This window comes from Pagrus major, chromosome 1 (genome assembly GCF_040436345.1).
Source record: "Pagrus major chromosome 1, Pma_NU_1.0".
Taxonomy (NCBI): domain Eukaryota; kingdom Metazoa; phylum Chordata; class Actinopteri; order Spariformes; family Sparidae; genus Pagrus; species Pagrus major.
In genome coordinates this window covers 35596079-35619351 of record NC_133215.1, presented here as the reverse complement: position 1 = coordinate 35619351, position 23273 = coordinate 35596079, and the positions used below count along the sequence as shown (strand labels likewise).

General features: G+C 42.4%; 1 protein-coding gene across 1 annotated transcript in view; it reads left to right on the top strand.

The window, feature by feature from the left end:
* LOC141003226 (uncharacterized) overlaps positions 1 to 23273 on the top strand; it is an 85652-nt gene that overhangs the window by 7016 nt on the left and 55363 nt on the right. The window contains exons 4-6 of the mRNA XM_073474550.1: positions 9536 to 9602; positions 19526 to 20507; positions 21924 to 22071. Of these exons, the coding sequence (XP_073330651.1) occupies positions 9536 to 9602; positions 19526 to 20507; positions 21924 to 22071 (1197 nt within the window). The remainder of the gene's footprint in view (positions 1 to 9535; positions 9603 to 19525; positions 20508 to 21923; positions 22072 to 23273) is intronic.

Here is a 23273-nt window from a genome sequence, read left to right as displayed (position 1 = left end):
CAATGCACACAGGGTGGCTCTGCACCGCCCCATGAGTCATCTCAACCACAGCCACTACAAACCCTTCTCCAGCAGCTTCCACATGGCTTTCTACCACGCCGTCACCATGGAGCGTCCATACGGCTGCACCAGCTGCACTAAGCGCTTCTTCCTGGAGTCGGACCTTCAGAAGCACATGGCCAGGCACACCAGGGAGAAGCCCTACACCTGCCTGCTGTGTGGCAAGAGCTTTGTGTGCCAGAGCCAGCTGGACATCCACCGCAATGTGCACACTGGAGAGAGGCCCTTCAGCTGCTCCATCTGCAGCAGGCGCTTCTCCCATCCCAGCAACCTCAAGAGGCACCAGAAGATCCAGCATTGAAGACACAGACCAGACCTCCCACAACACTGCTACACCAAAGTCTCACAGCCAGGGTTTAGTTATCCCTGAAGAGTACTAGACAAGGCTTTTTTACACCGTACCAACAGTTTCACTTTTTAATCCTGACGCTTATTTTTTACGACTTTTCAGGGTACTTCATATTTTATTTGGAACAGGACGAGATGGAAGAAATGCAGAGCAGACAAAAAAGAAAATGCAGTCATCAGAATCAAATGTGATATTCCAAAATATCAGTAGGGCTTCTGCCCTATGACATGTCTGCATGATTCTCAAGTTTGTGTCATCATAAAACATTCATCATTTTATTTAAAATATAGGAAATTCAAATCTAGTCAAGGGATGGTGGACACTAACAATGGAAATTACTGTACAGTGCATTACAGAATGAAAATACAATCAATGGCTATTGCAGAAAATAATAGACCATAAATCGTTTTAAAATTGGAAACTGAATTCATGTGAATTTTTTCCAGTGCAGTATGAATTATAATTCCACACTGTATAATTATTTCAGTAAATCACACAAAGTATAGAATGTAATTCTTTGATGAGAACACATATACATGCATACTTGTACTTCAGTACTTGTGAGGACCCTCATTGACATAATGCATTCCCTAACACTTATCTTAAACTTAACCATCATAATTAAATGTCTAACTCCTATCCCTAACCTAAACCCAGCCGTGGTAATTTCGTTTCAAAAATGTCTAAGAAGTGTTTGTCAATGACACACTTTATTTATAATTCAGCAAAAAGGAAAACACAACGCAGTAAACTGACTGAGAGATGACCTGTGGCTAAAGAATAAGTGGTAAGAATACAAACAACCTGAAGAGACCATTCAAGCTGTACCACCCGGCTTTTAATGCCACGGTGAGTTGGTAGATTTAACTAAAAGTCCTAATGTGAACTAAGCATATATATTTGCTATCGTTAGTCAGTCAGTCTGTCAGTGTTACTGGGCTGTGTAAACTTGAGGCAAATGTGCCTGAAAACCACGTTGACTCGTCCTGGCTGGAAGCCAGTTTCTCGTTTTTAGTTTATGGTAACAAAATAATGAATGAATGAATGAATGAGCCTGTCTTCAGGCTAACGTTGGATGGGTTAATGTGTTTGCCAAAGTCAGTTCACTAGCTTCAAACTTGTGAGTGAAAAATGCAGAACTACAATTATCACTATAACTTGCCCGGGACAAGTAAACGTTTTGGTCGGACAAATAAATTGTTTTATCATATAGTAGCAGTGTGACAAGATCTCATGCCACAAGAGAGTGATATTAGAATGTGGTGAAAAGCTGTCTTGTGGTATCAGTACATAACAGACTAAAGCAGCCAGCATGATGAAGTCTGAGGTTTAACTCAAAATAGCATAGAAGATGCCCCCTCCACTTTTAAATCGTTTGTGTGGCAGCACTTTGGTACCTGGTGGAAACAATAAACAGCGACAGAGTGACAGACAAGACATGAACAATATGTAAGCACTGTAAGAAATGAGTGCCGTACACGGTGGCTAACTAGAGCACTATGCACAAACACCCACAGAACCACCACAGCTCTCTACTGCAATCAACCACACCTGGGAAGAAAACACTGAAAGGCCAGACAACGCTGACAAATGCCTGGGAAATGGTAAATGTTGTAATTCAGACTCGCCCACTTTTCGAGTCCCATACAGGGACAAACATAGCTGAAGTTTTTACAAGCAGCTGTCACTGACTGGCAGCTTAAAAGGCCAAACCATGGCATCGCTATTGGGACTGACAATGTGCGTAACAGCCTAGAATATCTTAAGCTGGGCAGTGTAATTGTAGCCAGCTCTCAGCTCTGTATCATGCTTGAAGAAAAATGTGGTCAGTCTCTATTTGCACTGTAAGTATCCAGAGAGTTCTACTTTGATTATGGTTTGCACTTAAAAAATAAGACTAAGAAAAACTTAGTGTTATCTATTTTTGTCATTTATACTGTTTTTATTTTTAATTTTCAATTTGTGGAAAGGAGTTCAGTTAGAAGGTCACATACAGCTTCAGTGAGAAGTTAGAAGCTCACACATAGTTCATGCACAGTTATAAGGTCTGAAGAGACTCATGACAAATCATACAGGAGAGAGGACAGTCGGTTGAGTTTATGGCATAACCTTTTACAGTGCTTACATACTGTTTGTGTCTTTTACTGCATATGATAATTCATACTCTGTCAGAAATTAAAACTCAAGTGACATTCATCACATGATGGATACTAGTTAAAACATTTCTGAATGGACCTGCATTGTTTTACATTTTGTGACTTTTGATCTAATAAAAGACTATTTTTCCAGTCATATATTTCATCATTGAAGTTTTCTTAAAAACAGTGTTAAAATATTGTCTTGTTTCGTCTCGTTCTCATGAACCAAATATCGTGTATCGTCTTGTCTTGTGAGATGAGTGTATCGTCACACCCCTATCATATACTCTCCTGTTGTTCTAGTGAAACATGGGGTAAATGTGTCTGTCTGAATGCGTGTGTTGCTGCTTTAAAGATTGTAGCCTGTGAGTATTTGGACAGGCAGCTTGTAATCATGTTTGATTCATTTTCACTTACGTATTTAGCTCTCAGTGTGGATTTGCAGTAACTTTTGAGTATAAGTGTTGGTTCTTGGATGACACAGCAATTTTTTGGGAAGATACTGTATTTGTGTATGATTTCAAAGCTCAGAGGCCAAGTAGGAATATTGATTGTTTCACCACTAGTGTGATTTTAGTGGTAGTATTAAGTACAACCTACACAACATGATCTAACTGTGGCATTTTTGGAAAAACCTGACGCTGCTGATAATGCAGAGGCGTATTAGCCTAATTGGTTAACAAGTTTAAAGAGGAAAACATTTTCATTTAAAGTTGACTAAAATCGTTGCTTAAAAATAGACTAAAGGTACGAAAGATAAAATTGCTAAAATGTGACTAAATCTAATTAGAATTTTCATCTAAAAACTAAGACCAAATCTAAAATGGCTGCCAAAATTAACACTGAAACCCAAGCGAAACCTAATTTCTAACCTATCTCTTAAAACCAAGTCTTCACCTTTAAATCAGCCTGCCTAATCAGAAAAAACACCATATCGGTTGACCTCTAGCGGTTGGAGTAGTTATTACAGCTGCAAAGGAGGAAGTGAGGAGAAGTAGAATAAAAAGCGAGAAAGTCTGTACAAGGAGGAGGTCAGGGATGAATGTTTGGGTTAAACAAGCACAGGACTTTCAGGGAACCGCTGTTTGTGTCCAGTGTGAAACCAGAAGTCAACGGTGAGTTATTTTAACTTACTATCATAGTGAAGTTATGTCATGCACATAACCAACCGTGAGTTACTTAGTAACCTAGTTACATTTGTAACTGAAGTTATAGAAGTAACGTAGTTATATTAACCCAAACCAAAATGTTTTCCTAAACCTAACAAAAGTACAAGGGTATGTCGAATGTCCAGTCTGCCTGTTTCTAGTACACTGCAACAGACATGTCGTGACTGGCCAAAACGTCCTCACTTTCCAGTAATGTCCTCATTCTGTTTTTAGAACATGATCCTCACTATGTAGCAAGAACAAGTGTGTACACACACACATATATATTCATTACATTCATTATTCAATAATCCATTACTAACCCTTCTAGAGCCACAAGATTAATTTGACCAGCTGTTACTCTCCTTTTATTTTACATTTCATTCATTCATGCCAGCTGCATCAACGAATTTATGAATTTCCAACACGTTCCGTACGGCATATGAGCAAATAAGACTAACTTAACATCTCATCATTCTATTCATGTGCACTGTCAGACTTTATCATTTACTTTTCTATATAATTGATGAGATTGATGAAATGTATTCAGACATTCACTGTGAGAAGAGGGGCAAGTGTCCCATTATTAAGGGTTTTTAACGAGATTTAAAGTCCATTCTGACAATGTGACTAAATCTGCTGGCTCAAAAATATACATACAACTCGTATAACTTAAATAATCATTTCTGGTGATTATAGAACATTGTGTGAATGAAATGTTCTGTGTAGCATGGCCTCTTAACCTCTTCTGAGTGATTTTGTTTGATAACAGCTGGTTACTTTTCTGGGCCCATTTTAATAGGACCTATTTGATACACCCATTAGACTCAGCCACTAACACTACAATGGGAAAGTCTAAAGAGCTCAGCATTGATCTGAAAGAGATCATTTCTTTGAACAAGTCAGGAAAGTCACCTGGAGCCATTTCAAAGCAGTTACAGGTTCCAAGATCAACTGTACAAACAACTGTTTGTAAGTATAAAGCTCATGGCACAGTTGTGTCACTGCCTCCATCAGGAAGAAAACACAAACTATCAGCTGCTGCTGAGAGAAAACTGGTCAGGATGGAAGAAGAAGCGTCAACCAAAAACCACCAAAAAGCAAGTCTGCAATGAATTAGAAGCTGCTGGAGGACAGGTGTCAGTGTCCACAGGCAGGTGTGTTTTACATCAACATGAGCTGAGAGGCTGCTGTGGAAGAAAGAAGCTCTTGATCCAGACGCAGCACCTTAAAGCGTGCCTGAAGTTTGCTGCTGATCACATGGACAAAGAAAAAAACCTTCTGGAGGAAAACTCTGTGGTCACATGAAACTAAAACTGAGTTGTTTGACCACAATGAGCAGCAATATGTCTGGATGAGCTAGAATTGAGAATTTGGGATGGTCTTCCCAAAGTCCTGACTTGAACCCCATCGAGAACATGTGGACTGTGCTGAAGAAACCAGTAAGTGCCAGGAAGCAAACAAATTTAGTTGAACTTCACCTATTCTGTCAAGAGGAGTGATTAACAATTCAGCCAGAGGACGACCAGAAGCTTGTGGATGTCTATCAAAAGCACCTAACTGAGTTGAAAGTGGTCAAGGGTGATTTAACCAAATATTAAAATTACTGTATGTATATTTTTATAGATTTGGTCACATTTTCAGAAGACCTATAATAAATTAATTATTGAACCAAACTTCATGAATGTTTTGTGACAAAGTAGTATGGTTTCCACTCATTCCATCACAGAAAAATGAGGGCTGTAGAAATCATTGGAACTGAAGACGTCCATGATATACATGTTCTTTACAAGCGGATGTAAACTTTTAACACATACTGTATGTATGAGTGACCAGAAGCCACCACTCTAACATGTAGTTGAAGTCAGCAGTCTCAGAAAAAAGGCTGTAGAGAAATGTTTTCTTTTCAGTTCCTTCCGTGATGTCATTAAATTGGGATATACTCTACCAGTCAAAAGTTTGGACACACATTTACATTTAGGGCATTAAGCAGATGCTTTTTTCCAAAGCAACTTACAGTAATTCATACATACATTCATACACTGATGGCGGTGGCTGCCATGCAAGGTGCCGACCAGCCCATCAGGAGCAGTTTGGGGTTCAGTATCTTGCCCAAGGACACTGTGACATGCAGACCAGGGAAATCAACCAGCGACCTTCTGATAACAAGACGCTGGCTCTACCCCTGATCCACAGCCACACCTCCTCATTCATGGTTTTTCTTTATCTGTATTATTTTCTACATTGTAGATCAATACTGAAGACATCCAAACTATGAAGGAACACATATAGAATTATGTAGTAAACAAAAAAGTGTTGAACAAACCAGAATATGTTTTATATTTTATATTCTGCAAAGTAGCCACCTTTTGCTTTGATGACAGCTTTGCACACTTCTGCCATTCTCTCAGTCAGATTCATGAGGTAGTCACCTGGAATGGTTTTAATTAACAGCTGCGCCTTGTCAAGAGTTAATTTGTGTAATTTCTTGCCTTCTTAATGTGTTTGAGACCATCAGTTGTGTTGTGCAGAGGTAGGGTTGGTACACAGGTCAATACAGTGAATAGCCCTATTCGACTGCTGTTCTAATCCATATTATGGCAAGAACCACTCAGCTTAGTAAAGAGAAACGACAGTCCATCATTACTTTAATATCCTCAAGTACAGTCGTGAAAACCATCAAACACATGATGAAACTGGCTCTCATGAGGACCGCCCCAGGAAAGGAAGACCAAGAGTTACCTCTGCTGCAGAGGATAAGTTCATTAGAGTTACCAGATTCAGAAACCACAAATCAACAGCACCTCAGATTAGAGCCCACATAAATGCTTCACAGAGTTCAAGTAGCAGACCCATCTCAACATCAACTGTTCAGAAGAGACTGCATGAATCAGGCCTTCATGGTCGAATTGCTGCAAAGAAGCCACTACTGAGGAAGAACAAGAAGAAGAAGACAATAGCTTGGGCCAGAAACACAAAGATTGGACATTAGACCAGTGGAAATCTGTACTTTGGTCTGATGAGTCCAAATTTGAGATTTTTGGTTCCATCCACTGTGTCTTTGTGGGACGCAGAAAAGGTGAGCGGATGGTTTCTACATGTGTGGTTCCCACCATGAAGCATGGAGGAGGAGGTGTGATGCTTTGCTGATGACACTGATGGTGATTTATTCAAAATTCAAGGCACAGTTAACCAGCATGGCTACCACAGCATTCTGCAGCGACATGTCATCCCTTCTGGTTTGCGCTTAGTGGGACCATCATTTGTTTTTCTACAGGACAATGACCCCAAACACACCTCCAGGCTTTGTAATGACCATCTGACCAAGAAGGAGAGTGATGGAGTGCTGCATCAGATGACCTGGCCTCCACAATCACCCAACCTAAACCCAATTGAGATGGTTTGGGATGAGTTGGACCGCAGAGTGAAGGCAAAGCAGCCAGCTCAGCACCTCTGGGAACTCCTTCAAGACTGTTGGAAAACCATTCCAGGTGACAACCTCATGAATCTGACTGAGAGAATGGCAGAAGTGTGCAAAGCTGTCATCAAAGCAAAAGGTGGCTATATTATGTAGTAAACAAAAAAGTGTTGAACAAACCAGAATATGTTTTATATTTTATATTCTGCAAAGTAGCCACCTTTTGCTTTGATGACAGCTTTGCACACTTCTGCCATTCTCTCAGTCAGATTCATGAGGTTGTCACCTGGAATGGTTTTAATTAACAGCTGCGCCTTGTCAAGAGTTAATTTGTGTAATTTCTTGCCTTCTTAATGTGTTTGAGACCATCAGTTGTGTTGTGCAGAGGTAGGGTTGGTACACAGGTCAATACAGTGAATAGCCCTATTCGACTGCTGTTCTAATCCATATTATGGCAAGAACCACTCAGCTTAGTAAAGAGAAACGACAGTCCATCATTACTTTAATATCCTCAAGTACAGTCGTGAAAACCATCAAACACATGATGAAACTGGCTCTCATGAGGACCGCCCCAGGAAAGGAAGACCAAGAGTTACCTCTGCTGCAGAGGATAAGTTCAGTAGAGTTACCAGATTCAGAAACCACAAATCAACAGCACCTCAGATTAGAGCCCACATAAATGCTTCACAGAGTTCAAGTAGCAGACCCATCTCAACATCAACTGTTCAGAAGAGACTGCATGAATCAGGCCTTCATGGTCGAATTGCTGCAAAGAAGCCACTACTGAGGAAGAACAAGAAGAAGAAGACAATAGCTTGGGCCAGAAACACAAAGATTGGACATTAGACCAGTGGAAATCTGTACTTTGGTCTGATGAGTCCAAATTTGAGATTTTTGGTTCCATCCACTGTGTCTTTGTGGGACGCAGAAAAGGTGAGCGGATGGTTTCTACATGTGTGGTTCCCACCATGAAGCATGGAGGAGGAGGTGTGATGCTTTGCTGATGACACTGATGGTGATTTATTCAAAATTCAAGGCACAGTTAACCAGCATGGCTACCACAGCATTCTGCAGCGACATGTCATCCCTTCTGGTTTGCGCTTAGTGGGACCATCATTTGTTTTTCTACAGGACAATGACCCCAAACACACCTCCAGGCTTTGTAATGACCATCTGACCAAGAAGGAGAGTGATGGAGTGCTGCATCAGATGACCTGGCCTCCACAATCACCCAACCTAAACCCAATTGAGATGGTTTGGGATGAGTTGGACCGCAGAGTGAAGGCAAAGCAGCCAGCTCAGCACCTCTGGGAACTCCTTCAAGACTGTTGGAAAACCATTCCAGGTGACAACCTCATGAATCTGACTGAGAGAATGGCAGAAGTGTGCAAAGCTGTCATCAAAGCAAAAGGTGGCTACTCTGATGAATATAAAATATAAAACATATTCTGGTTTGTTCAACACTTTTTTGTTTACTACATAATTCCATATGTGTTCCTTCATAGTTTGGATGTCTTCAGTATTGATCTACAATGTAGAAAATAATACAAATAAAGAAAAACCATTGAATGAGAAGGTGTGTCCAAACTTTTGACTGGTAGTGTATTTTGTGAAATTACCAGTCAGATCTCTTGTGTACCTGTGTGTTTAAACATGCACACACATATACTGTATAACCAAACAAAAACAGTTTATTTTAATGAATGCCTCAGTGGACTGAGAATATTAGAATCAGATGTTTGTTTATTAATAGATTTCTATTTTCCATTCAGTTCTTAAAGATTTTAATGAGTCAGATGAGTTTTCTCATCATATCATTACATTTTGTTTTCCAAGAAGAATTCCTCTTTTGGTCATATTAACCAAGGCTGACAACAATTGGGATGATATTGTATACTACATTTCTGGATAAATACAGTATGTGAGCAGTTGGAGCATGCTCTCGCTATTTGGATTCTGCAGTAAACAGGCTTAAAATCTGTGGTTAAGTTTCTATACATGTTGTTAAAGCACCATTATTGTTGACTGCTTTAACACTTTAGACCTTCTGTCAGTCACATGTTACTGCATGGTTAACCATTGAAATTTATCCTTTTAATCAGCTATGAGTTCACCAAAGAGGAGAGGTGAATGTAAGCAGAAATTTGTACTCATGTATTCATACAGTGTGGTGTAAATATGGCAATAAATAAAAAAAAGAGTTTCACTGTGTCATTTCATGTGTTATTTACTGTTTTAGTCACAGTGGATGCAGTTCTCCACTGCAGTTGAAAAGATTTACTCAAAGTGAATAACTGATCTTCATTAAGTGACAAATATCTACCTTATCAATCCAATGACTCCCATTTGAAGCAGTAATTATCACTGTGACAGAGCCTTTTGGGTTCTTTGTGTCAGCTAAATGCCTCCCTCCTCTTTCCAGGGCCAGGGATATCTGACCAACACGAGCAGCCCTCAGAGCAAGGAGGAACAGATGGATGAAGTGCAAGGTATCAGTCTGTTTTTCTGTCGCATTGTTTCCTGTGGCATGTGCAATCTGCACTAAGCAATGTCATACACTCACTCTGTGACGGTGCTCTACTTTGACAAAGTCATCAACAAACTACAGAGAACATCCACATTTACCTCCTCAGCTGTTCTGTGATGGTGCATAGCAAAACACAGAAAGGAGGCAAAAAGGATGAAACAGTTGAACATTCTTATTGTCAACATATCCCAGTCAAACCAACAATGTGTCAGTGTCTGTGGCTCTTGGTTCCAAGCCCATTTTTCCTTACTGATGATGTAAAAACACCTCACAAATATGTATATAGTTTCATTTTTAAGAAAAGAAAAGAATGTAATTTCCTGAAACAGTTGTTTGCTGTAGTTTTTAACAAATGTTACTCAAACAGGAGGACATTGCATTTATTGGGTAATATTTTCAGCAGTAGATGCATTTTTTCTTAAAGATTTTAATGTTAATGTTCCCTGTACAATACGAGCAAATGTAACTGGAGTCAAATTCCTTGTTTGTGTACACATACTTGGCCAATAAAGCTGATTCTGATTCTGAGAATAATCCACATCTGGTGCTTCAGTGAGAGTTTCCAGCAGCTAGACAGTGTGTAGCTCTCTTCACAACAGGACAGACACAGGTCGTTCTTTGAAACGGGCGTTTATTGCTGCAGACATATCTTGCTTCTCATCCCTGCACGTCTTGCTCACGCCGTGAGAACTGTATATACATGAACAAACATATTGCAAACACACGTAGGAGCTACGTTAGCATGTAGAATGAAATGCAAATGCGGTGCGTATAAAACAAAGAAATACAAACTTCAACAAATACCTCGTTGGCCGCTTGCCGTGAAAAGAGGTTAAAGTCCTTTTAGAGTCCTTTTAGAGTCCTTCGTTGTCTTCTTTTAGCTTCATAATTTAGCATAACGAACGAATGACGATAACAAAGTCTGATGACATGCGTAACATGTGTCCTATACAGTGTCTCCACAAATCTCACCGTAGTGATAACACACCTGGGAAACATTAGTTCCGGCCATGAAATAATTACTGATTACAATGACTAATAACATTTTCATCTGTCCCATGACGTTTTAACACCTCAATTTTACATTTGCATCATATTATTTATTTATTTATTTAACTTAAAATTATCGTTTAATTTATGAATTATTTATGCCTAATGAACTTAAATTTTATACGGCACTTACACTCCCACCAAATCACTCATTAACCTCGAATGTGGGATTTTCTCTTTAAACAACACTAAGGAACCAACAAAATGTTTCAGGTTTGAATGTATGTGACCTTATGTGTGCTGCTTAACTAGCTTCAAGTAAGGTGACAACCTTGTGAATGGGCCTGTCAAGATGAACTAGTCTGGTAAGTGTTTTTCCTTTGTCAAGTGTTTTTTCAGTGATGAGAAGCTTCAGCTTTCGTACCATGCCATCTGCACTGGGGTGAGCTTCCACGACTCTGGCAAGTCTCCATTCATTCCTTGGTGAGCTGTCGTCTTGTAGAATCACAATATCATTTACTTGTGAGTTTCGTGTTGGTCTTTGCCATTTCTGTCGTTGCTGGAGGTTTAGCAGGTATTCCCGCTTCCACCTTTGCCAAAATTCGTTGGCTAAGAATTGCACTCTTCTCCACCTTTTACAAAGATAGAGGTCTTCCTTGCAGAACTGTCCAGGAGGTGGTAGGATAATTGATGATTTCATGGTTAGTATGTGATTCGGTGTGAGAGGTTCTGGGCTTGTAGGATCATGAAGGTGTTCAATGCTTAGTGGCCTGCTGTTGACTATAGCCATTGTTTCATAAAGAAACGTCCTCAGAGTTGTGGTATCGAGTCTGCTTGCGCACTTATCGAGCATGACAGTCAAGATACTGCGGATCGTTCGAATCTGGCGCTCCCAGACTCCGCCCATATGGCTAGCTGATGGGACGTTGATCACAAATTCACAACCGAATGCTCGTTGACGCTCCTGATTCATTCCCTTGAGCAACTCAGAAAGCACTCTCCTGGCACCCATGAAATTTGTTCCCTGATCGCACCTTAACTGCCGAACAGGTCCTCTGATGGCTATGAATGTCCGAAGAGCATTCATGAATGCATCTGTTGTCAAGTCATCTAGTGTCTCTATGTGCACAGCTCTAGAGCACAAGCATGTAAACAGCAATCCATACCGTTTTAATTCCTTTCTTCCTTCCTTTACGATAAAGGGGCCGAAGCAGTCGAGGCCACAGTACGTGAAGGGAGGGGATGCTTCAGTTCTCTCTTCAGGCAGATTAGCCATCTGCTGAACTTCAGTAGTTCTGCGGTATCTTCTACATTTTACACATTTGTAAATGTGTGAGGAGACCACATTTCCACATCCTAAAATCCATAGTCCATTTGCACGTATCTCATTCATGGTCATGCCTCTCCCTTGATGGTGTACACGCTCATGGTGGTACTTGACGAGCAGGGCTGAAACATGGGATTTCTTAGGAAGTATTGCCGGATGTCTTACATCATGGTGCAAGGCTGATTGGGACAGTCGTCCTCCCACCCTGAGAACATTGTTCTTATCCATGAATGCATTCAACCGGTGAAACTTGTTGTGCTTGTTCATGGTGTGTTCCTTCTGGAGTCTGAGTTTTTGTATCTCTTCGGCGAAGGCGTCTTCTTGCACCAACTTAATGATGCAGATTTCGGCATCCTTTCTTTCTTCTAGGTTAGTTGTTTCGTTTGTTCTTGATTGAAGTCCCTTAAATTCTCTGACAAATCTTTTAAGCCTGGCCACTGCTTTCACGACCCTGGACCAGTCCGAAAATTTGGTGAAACGATGTGCTATCGGATTCACTTCCTTTGTCTTGACCACATGAGAATAGGCTTTGCGAAGCTCAGGGTCGGTTGCCTCGACTTCTCCCACCATCTCCTCTTCACCTGGCAGATTTTGCTGCCAAAGGAAGCTGGGTCCTTTCAACCAGCTAGACTCTTTCAACTGTATGGCAGTCATTCCCCTTGAAGCGCAGTCAGCAGGGTTGTTTTCAGAGCTTACATGTTGCCATTGTTCAGGGGTTGTACTCAATCTTATGCGTTGGATTCGATTAGCTACGAATGTGTGAAATCTCTTGGCGTCGTTGTTCACATAGCCAAGGACCACTTTAGAGTCGGTCCAGTAGTACTCTTGCAAGTCATCAATCTCAAGCTCTCTTCTGATGACGTCGGCGTTGCGAACTGAGGTCACAGCTGATGACAATTCGAGTCTTGGGATGGTTGTTAGTTTGGTCGGGGCTACTCTTGCCTTCCCCATGATGAGAGTGCAACTGATCTGTCCTAAATCACCTGTTGCTCGTAGATATGAACATGCACCGTATCCATTGAGGCTCGCATCTGAGAAACTGTGCAGCTCGTATTTCGTGACCTCACCAAAGCTTGGTGGAAGGTAACTTCTTGGTATCTTCAGGGCTGCCAAGTGAGGCAGATCTCTAAGCCACGATTCCCATTGGAACAGAACATGGTCAGGAAGATCTTCATCCCATCCTAACTTATCTCTGCACAAGGTCTGAAGAATCTGTTTGCCGACAAGTATGAAGGGAGCCACAAACCCTAGTGGGTCATAGATGGAGGCGACAGTAGAGAGAACTCCTCTCCTTGTCAGTGGATTTTCCTTAACTATGACTCTGAATTGGAACTCATCTACTTCGATGCACCACTGAACTCCAAGTGCTCGCTCAATGTGAAGTTCTCCCAGAGCCATGTCTAGATCCTTGGTTTGAGCACGTTCTTCAGGTGGTACTGCTGCGATCACGTTTTTGTCGTTGGAAACAAACTTATGCAGTCTAAGATTTCCTGTTCTACACAAGGCTCTTGATTCTTCTACCAGACATATGGCTTCAGCAGGTGACTTCACGCTTGTTAAGCCATCATCAACATAAAAGCTTCTCTGGATGAACTTGATAGCCTGTTCACTAAATTTTCCATGCCCTTGTGATGCAAGATGTTTGAACCCAAAGTTGGAGCAACCAGGGGAGGAGGCTGCCCCAAATAAGTGTACCCTCATCCTGTACACCGAAGGTTTAGAGTCCAAATCACCTTTGTCCCACCAGAGGAACCTTAGGTAGTCTTGATGTTCCTTTACGACGTGAAACTGGTGGAACATTCTCTCGACGTCACACATTATAGCTATTGGACCCATTCTGAATCGACATAGCACCCCAACTAATGTGTTAGTCAGATCTGGTCCAGTCAAGAGGTGGTCATTAAGAGAGGTTTCTTGGAAGCGCGCTGAACAATCAAAAACCACACGGATCTTCCCAGGCTTGTGGGGATGATAGACTCCGTGGTGCGGAATATACCATGCTGGTTGGTTATTGAGTTCAGGCTGTGGAACCTTCTCAGCATCTCCTCGGTTTATGATGTCATTCATGAAGTGGACATAGTCTTTGCGATACTGCTCATTTCTCCTCAGTCGACGCTCTAATGAGATGAGCCTGTGAACTGCACATGCCTTGTTGTCTGGGAGATTGGGCTCGTCCATCTTGAAGGGGAGTGGGAGTTCATAATGGCCATCTTCCTTTTGCCTTATGCCTTCCTTTACCTTTGACAAGAAGAGAAGGTCTTCCTGAGAGACTGGGTTATTGTCCGCAGTGTGATCTGTGAAATCAGACTCCAAAGCCTTGATTATATCTGTTGGGCCAATCTCTTTGACTTGAATTCTGCACATGAAGTGTACTTCTCTCTTTAGGTCAGCAGATGCCAGCACAACAGGTGTCACTTCTCGTACTAGGATTCTGTGACTGATTCCTATTGCATCACCGTAGTTGCTTACTGGATTTGAGCAGCCGATAATGCTCCAGCCAAGATCTGTCTGCTGTGCGTATGGTTGATTCTCTTCTCCAGACAGGATCTCTTTTGGGAGAAGGGCTTGTTGGCAATCATAGCCGATCAGAAGACCCACCTCGCAGTCCAAAGGTGGAGGGATCTTGTCTGCCAGTTGTACTAAATGAGGCCATTTCAGAGCAGTTTCAGAAGTTGGAATGTGGGACCTATCTGCTGGAATGAACTCACGTGTGAACAGTGGTGGCAATGGAATTCTTTTCTCCATGTTGTATCCTCTCACTTGTAGATTTGTTAGTTTCTGGCAGGGTATTATTGTTGACCTTGCGGACATTGTAGATAACTGCAGGCTGGTCTTCTCTTTGTTTGTATCAAGGTCTTGAGCGACTTGGTCCAGAACAAAGGTTGTGTCACTCTGGGTGTCTAAGAGTGCGTAGACAAGGACTTCCTGATCTGGCCGTTCAATGGGTGAGATTAAAACTGGTACAATTGAGGAGGTGCGTGTGCCTAGGCCTCTTTGCATGACTCTGTTGGTGGTTGCTATTGCAGCTATTTCTTTGGTTTCCACTTTGTCCCTATAGTCTCTTTTAGGGGGTGCTGACCTTTGATGTCCTTTGAAATTGTCATCGTGTAGACATGTTGGATGTCTCCTTTGACACTGTTCACATGTGCTCCTATTGTCACATCTTCTTGAGTGGTGACCAGGTTTTAGACATCCGAAGCAAAGCTTCTCTACTTGCACAAACTTAACACGCTCTGGAACTGTCTTTTCGCCAAACTTTCGACACTTGGCAAGAGTGTGTCCTGTCCTTTTGCAGAATGTGCATGATGGAATGCTACTCTGTGTTGTGTTTGTGAGCAGTGTCTTTGCTTGAATGGTTTGACTTCGCGGGTGCTTTGGCTTCTCACCTTCAACACTCCTGAGTGCTTGTATTGAAGATATAGGATCACAAGCTAGATCTGCTTCCTTTGATAGGAAGTCAACAAGTACCTTGAATGGTGGGTACCCCATGTCAGTTTGTCTGGCTTCCATTGCTTTGCGGTTCCATTTGGATACCAACCAATCCGGCAATTTCAGCAGAATCCTTTGACTCTCGCTACAGTCATTGAGAACTTCTAATGTCTTAATATGGGGCATTGCAGCCTCACAGCCCTTGAGGAAGTCTGCAAATTCTCTTAGCTCGCAACCATCCTTAGAGCTTATTCTTGGCCATCCATGCAGTTTGTCTCTGAAGGACTTCCCAATTATGAATGGGTCTCCAAAGCGTTTCTCCAACACCTGCCAAGCTGAGTCGTATGCTGCTTCTGTGCCTAGTAGGAAAAATCCTTCAACAGCTGTCTTTGCAGCGCCTCCTAAGTACTTTCTAAGGTAGTACAGTTTTTCATTCTTTGGAATGTTTTTCCTGTCGATTAATGTGTCGAAAGATAGTCGCCAGTCTTGGAATTTCAAAGGATCTCCAGTGAATAATGCAGGCTCAGGTGTTGGAAGACGATTAGCACTTATGGCTTCTGCTAGCACGTTGACCAAATCAGAGCTGTTCTGTACTTGAGGCATGGGTACTGGCTGCCGTCCATGGAGAGTAGGAGCTTGGCTTGTAAATGGCAGGGGTTGAGAAATGAATGGAGAACTTGAAACACCGTGGACTTGTGTTGTGACTGGCAGAGACTGTGGAATGAGTGGAGGGCTTGGAGCATAGAGGGCTTGGGTTGCGACTGGTAATGACTGTGGAATGAAAGGTGGGCTTGAAGGGTTAAGAACTTGGAGGTCTCCTGGTGGTTCAGCATTATGCGAGAAATCAATTGCTACAGAATTTTCTTCAGTTTGGTCGTAGACCTTTACTCGAGCTCGTGCAGCATTCAACTTCTTAATTTCTTCCAGGCGGTTAAGCTTTCTACGTTTGTCTTGTATTGCTTGTTGTCTAGCTAGGTTCTCAGACTCAAGCCTTTGAAGTTCTATTTCTTCTCTTTCTTGTTCATCCAACACTGCCAGAACTTCTTGGGATGCAGCAACTTCAGCCGCAGCCTCACTTCTTTTGACTGAGTGGATGCTAGAGCGGGTAGAACCACATTTTGATCGCTGAAGCACAGGTGGCCTTGATAACGAACCTGTTGAGTCTAGGATCGATCCAACATCGGGCCAAGATTCCTCTTCTTCACCAGTTGCATGCTCCTTAAGTTGCCTTTCTGCCTTTCGAATAATGAAATCTGAAAGTGATATGCATGTATCAACTTTGCGCCTCAGTTCTGTTTCGGGAGTTTTCAATCGACGCAGCTCTTCATAGATGACCTTTACATCAGTACAGGTGCCTTTCATGTTCTCAATCAGCTCATTCAATTCCTCTTTGGAAGCCTCATCATTCAATATTTCTCTCCCTATTTTTGCATAATACCTCCATTTCTCATAGATAATTCTGTACCGACGTTGTACACTCTTCAGCCTTTCTTCTTGAAATCCTGCTCCCTTTTCTGTGAGTGTTCGAGCTCTTTCACCTCTTCGTAATCTTTCCACTTCTGCAGATTCAGTGTTTGTAGCTTCTGGTTGAGTATTGTTACGGCAGGTCTCAGCACTTGTGTCAGACATCTTGAAATAACTTGAATGGCTATGAAAGCATATAGCTATTGAGACTTGAGTTGGATTTCTGTTAGGCTGTCTGTAAATGTGAGCTACTTAGGCCTAAATGTGAATAGCCATAAAGGTCGTTAATACCTTAATCCCCTCAATATTACATGAAGATAGCTGTTGGCATTAAAACCAATGTAGACTTCAGGTTCACTTCAAATTCAAAACAAAGATGATAAAATCAAAAATTAAAAACTTGGCACAAATGCAAACGAACCTCTACTGCAGATTAGATATGCACAAATCACTTATACTTTGCACATGAAATATTTTGAACCAAAAGAGTGACCCTTTAAATTGATCTAAATGACCCTTTAACTTGATCTAAATGTAGTTTTACAAACTTAATTTCAATTCAAACAACGTTCCTTTGTGTAGTCTCTACTAAAAATTGTTTACTTTCTTATGAATTAAATTAGCTTATGATAGTGTATTTACCCTTTAAACCTTATAGCGTGTAACAAACACGATCACCAGCACATTAGATTTACCCCTTAGACATGTAGGCTATAACACAGTATGCAAGGTTAGTAGAGCTGAGTCCTTGTTTACAATTTCCAAGCAAATCCACTTCTCACACCGCTTTAACTTCAAGGATATGGTAGAGCACTTTCTGGCGTTGGCTTGAAACTTGCGTCTTCAACACAGTCTAATCCCCGTTGCTTGCTGTTGCTATGCCGACAGTTCGTGGTGGGCTTTGCTTATCCGATGCCGGTTCCTCGTTGCGCCGTTACGCAGCTGGTCTCATCATCTCTCCTACCCGTGTTGAGCAGTCGAGTTCTCACTGTAGCTCTCTTCACAACAGGACAGACACAGGTCGTTCTTTGAAACGGGCGTTTATTGCTGCAGACATATCTTGCTTCTCATCCCTGCACGTCTTGCTCACGCCGTGAGAACTGTATATACATGAACAAACATATTGCAAACACACGTAGGAGCTACGTTAGCATGTAGAATGAAATGCAAATGCGGTGCGTATAAAACAAAGAAATACAAACTTCAACAAATACCTCGTTGGCCGCTTGCCGTGAAAAGAGGTTAAAGTCCTTTTAGAGTCCTTTTAGAGTCCTTCGTTGTCTTCTTTTAGCTTCATAATTTAGCATAACGAACGAATGACGATAACAAAGTCTGATGACATGCGTAACATGTGTCCTATACAGTGTCTCCACAAATCTCACCGTAGTGATAACACACCTGGGAAACATTAGTTCCGGCCATGAAATAATTACTGATTACAATGACTAATAACATTTTCATCTGTCCCATGACGTTTTAACACCTCAATTTTACATTTGCATCATATTATTTATTTATTTATTTAACTTAAAATTATCGTTTAATTTATGAATTATTTATGCCTAATGAACTTAAATTTTATACGGCACTTACACAGTGTATGTGGGATTGAGTCAAAATACACTACAGTGTGTGTTTATGTGTTCATGGTAATGAAGGGACATGTCACCCAGTGCAACAGTGTGGCTCACTGATGCGTTTTTAATAGTTTCGGACAACAATGAAGAACAATGAAGGACAATGAAGCACAGAGGGAAAAGAAACATCAGGCTTAGATACAATACTTAAAGGATACAATCCGTGCTGCTCTGGCTCTGCATATTAGATTTGTTGACACACCGGGCCAACGGTTGGTTGATGTCGGGGATGTCGATGAGCATAGAAAAAGATAGTGAAAGTCCATGGATTCTGTTGCTGTAGTATCTGTGATTTCATCCATTCAGTGTGGTTTCTCCTTATATTTTGCATAACAACTGTTTATATATCTGCAGTCCTCAGTCTTCAGGTCGAACAGCTTACTTCTGGTTTAGCCCTCCACTAACTTTAATTGAAATAAAACCCTGGTACAGCTCTTCCAGACTTTCCAAATGTTATCCTACCAAATGACTTTATTTCTGATAGTGAAACAAGTCATTTTGCTGTGGTTGGGATGGTCAGAAACATTTATCCAGTGTTTAATAGCCATTTCTTTCACAGTGTAAGCTAATGGGAAAAAGTCTTTGGGCCAGTGTGTATCTCCTGGCGTTGTAATTACATGCTAACGCCACTATACCAAATTGGCTTCAAAGCCCAGCTCACTTCCAGGGGTGTTGGGCTGTAGTCTTTGTGGTGTGCTCAGGTGTAGCTTTTTGGCCAAGACAAAGGCAAAGTGAGGCGACGCAACAGTCAGCCTTCATTGCAAGTACTTCTTTGATTTTGGTTTAATGTGTCTGGACCCTCACAGTTTAAATTGGAGGTCATCATTTCCATAAATGTTTTCCAAAATGTCATTGTTATGTGGCGATACAGGCAATAGCAGGATATTACCAAATTAAAATAATCTGCTCAAAATGTCTGTGTTTTTTTAGAGTTTGTAGAAGGATTTATGACACCAATTCTCATAAATGCTTTCTAGAATCTTCTCACAATGTTCAATACCACGAAAAAAAATTCTTTTTCTGTTTTCTTTGCTTCAGGCTCATCAGGTGACACCTCAGAGAAACACAGTTCTTCCCAAACGCTGCTGGAATGGCAGGAGAGCAGGCAGACTGAAGATATGGAGCGGCCATCTTGTTCCACATTCACACCTGAAACCGTGGCAGGAAACTCATCATTTCACCAAATAAGGACCAACCATGCTTCTGGTTTCTCCGGTGTTTCTGAAAGGCCTCAGTGCAAAGTGGATCAGGCAAACCCTGCATCTAAGCTCAACGTCATTGTCATCAACTCACTTCCACATGCAGCGGAGGTCAGCTGCGGTGGGGCGGTGTCCTCTGGACGAGGTGGAGATGGCGGAGCTGAGGAAGAGACACCTCTCACAGGTCAGAGCAGCAGCAGTGTGAATTCGCATTATCAGCCGCTGCTGTGTATTCAGATCAATGAGCCACCTGGTGATGTGATGTTTGAAAGTGATGCCGCCTACCGTCATCACATTTCTACCTTTAACAACCAACCTGTTACCATGGGAACAGTGGACTCCCAGCAGCAGCAAACCCAGCATTCCTGGTCTGGGATCAGGCCGATGGACAACGTAAACTTCTCCAGTCAGAGCCACCTTTATGGAGCATCTAGCAGTCAGAACCAGGAGTCTGTGTCAGCACAGCCCCAGCAGCAGCCGCTCTGCCTACCCTACGCCTGCACCTTCTGTTCACGACGCTACGCCCACCAATGCCAGCTGCGCATCCACGAGCGTGTCCACACAGGGGAGAAGCCATACCAGTGTGTCCAGTGCGGGAAGAGCTTCGGCCAAGTCTGCAGCCTCAAGCGCCATCAGATGGTCCACACAGGCGAGAGGCCGTTCCCCTGCCCCCACTGTGGGAAGCAGTTCTCCACCTCCACCAACCTGAAGGTCCACCAGAGTGTCCACACTGGGGAGAAGAGGTTCCATTGCTCCAAGTGTGGCAAGAACTTCTCCTTCCTCAGCAACCTCATCAGGCATCAGGCGCTGCACACCACCAAGTAGAGCAAGTGACACAGACAGGTCTGTATGTACCGGAGGGAAGAAATAAACATGAACACTTTCCAGCCAGTCAAGGCTACTTTATGACATTAAACTGTTAAAACAGGTGTTCATATTATTGTGCCCAGCCCCTGTGGATAGATGAGATGTGTGCTCTTCATTCCAACAGCATTTGGTCCATCATGTCCTTAAAAGATTTACATTTAGTGTCACTCTGTTTTTGTTTTTTTGGATTCACTTTGTAAAATGTTTTACATGTGTCTTCCATCTTCCTGTAATTACTGAGTCAGGTTTTGTTTTGAAAAGATTTGATTAAAAAAATGAGTAATGATGTACTTTGTTGTTTCTAGAGAAATGAGAAATTAGAGCTGATTGTGGTAGCATAGCACTTGTAGCAATTTCATGAAATGCAAAGAGAACATCTCTGTCATCATGGGTGCACGTCATGTTAACAGCTCTCTTTACTTTGAGGTTAAATAAATTTAATTTGCTCATCTAGCTGCTTTGAGACACAATAGTTTGATCCGTTGAACAGACAGTTTGCACAAGCAGCTGAGAAGAGAGGTGATAACACCCAGTGAATTCATCATATAGAGGATCATTTCACCCAGAGATCAAATTAAAGGGACATTGGGAAAAACAACTGTGAATAAATTACTGTTGCATCAAAGGGAAAAGGAAACTGTTAGAATAATTGACAAATGGGTGTTCTATGATGATAATCTGCAAAGTAACATGGAAAACATGAAATGCAAAGTAGAAATGCTCAAATTTAATGCTTAAAATTCCAGTGTGTAGAATTTAGGGGCACAAATGGAACATGATGTTCATTCTTGTGTTTTCATCAGTATATATTCATCTAAAACTAAGAATCTTGTTTCTGTTACATTGGAATGAGCCCTTTATATCTTCAGAGGGAGTGGAGTCTGCCCATAACGGACAAGATACATTTTGTCCAGTTGAAGGAAGCTGTGAACTGCTGCTGGTGAGTAAGGAGAAATTGTAGATTCAGTGTTTAGGCATTCTGTGAGGAAAGTTAGTTGAAATATTTAATCTTGTCTAGATACTTTTTGTGTCAATTGTTGTGAAACCATTGAAGCTAAGTAGCTATCAGTGAGTTTCTGCCAAGTCAGGTGTGTTGAATAAGCTTGATTGCAGGGCATAGCTAAGTCTGCATGAGAAATCTAGCACATATGGGCTAGTCACTACAGCGTCAGCTGCAGCGTCAGGACAGCCGAACAAGGACATAGGGAGTCTCTCTGCGGGAGTCCAAATAACTCACTGTCCATCACCCATCACAGCCATGAGTCCCTGCCAATCCCAGTCAGGACATCAAACCGGAGAAGATTTCACTGGAGACCCACTGCTTGAGGCTGTAACCCAGCCAATGTCTGTTACCCAACATTCTCCACCAGTACTGAACTTGAAGTACTACGGGGGCTAAGGAACTGCCAATCTGCAGTCAAGAAGGCGGACACCATTTCAGCCTATGCCTCCCTGCAGACTCTCCACTTCCTGGCCCTTACGGAGACCTGGATCACCCCAGAAAACACTGCCACTCCAGCTGCCCTCTCAACTGCCTACTCATTCTCACACTCCCCGAGACAAACCGGTCGAGGAGGAGGAACACGACTCTACCAGGTCCTTACCCTTGACCACCTACCCAGATCTGCATTTTAATTCCACGCTGTCTCTCTCACCCTTCCTTTCAAGCTCAACATCAGCTCAACTGCGACATCTATGATGAGATGGATGCCCTCCTAAGCTGCTCCCCTGACGATGGCACACCACTCGTTGTCCTGGGTGACTTCAACATCCACCCAGAGATTCTCTTTGCTCCTCACCCCTCCTACCCCTCCCCCTCCCTCCTCCCTCACTGCTGAGGACTTTGCAACTTACTTTACCAAGAAAGTAAAAGACATCAGCTCCTCATTTACTCCTATGACCTCCCAGAAAGCACCTCTCCCAACCCTCACCTATGACAGCCTTACCTGCTTCAGCCCTCTCTCCTCTGAAGATGTTCACACACTAGTGACGTCTAACCGTGCCACCACCTGTTCCCTTGACCCGACTCCCTCCTCTCTTCTCCAAAGTATCTCACACAACATCTTGCCTTTCCTCACAACTCTGATCAACTCCTCCCTCACTTCAGGCCATATTCCAGCTCCTTTCAAGACAGCTACAGTAAAGCCACTCCTAAAGAAACTCACCCTAGACTCGGCTGACATCCAAAACTACAGACCTGTATCTCTTCTCTCATTCCTCTGTAAAACCCTGGAACATGCCATCTACAACCAACTGTCCTCCTACCTTTCACACAATGACCTCCTTGACCCTAATCAGTCAGGCTTCAGGACTGCTCACTCCACTGAGACGGCCCTCCTCGCAGTGACTGAGTCACTCCGTGCAGCCAGAGCCTCATCCCACTCGTCAGTCCTCATCCTCCTCGACTTATCCTCTGCGTTTGACACAGTCAACCACCAAATCCTCCTCTCCACTCTGGCTGAACTTGGCATCGCTGACTCTGCTCTAACCTGGTTCACATCATACCTGACAAATTGCACCTTTCAGGTCACGTAGAATGGTTCCTTGTCCAAACCCTGCTCCCTGGAAACTGGTGTCCCTCAAGGCTCAGTACTAGGAACGCTTCTGTTTTAACTATACACTAGATCACTAGGCTCTGCAATCACATCACATGGATTCTCTTACCACTGTTATGCTGACGACACCCAACTGTTCCTCTCCTTTCCCCAATCCTCCAATAC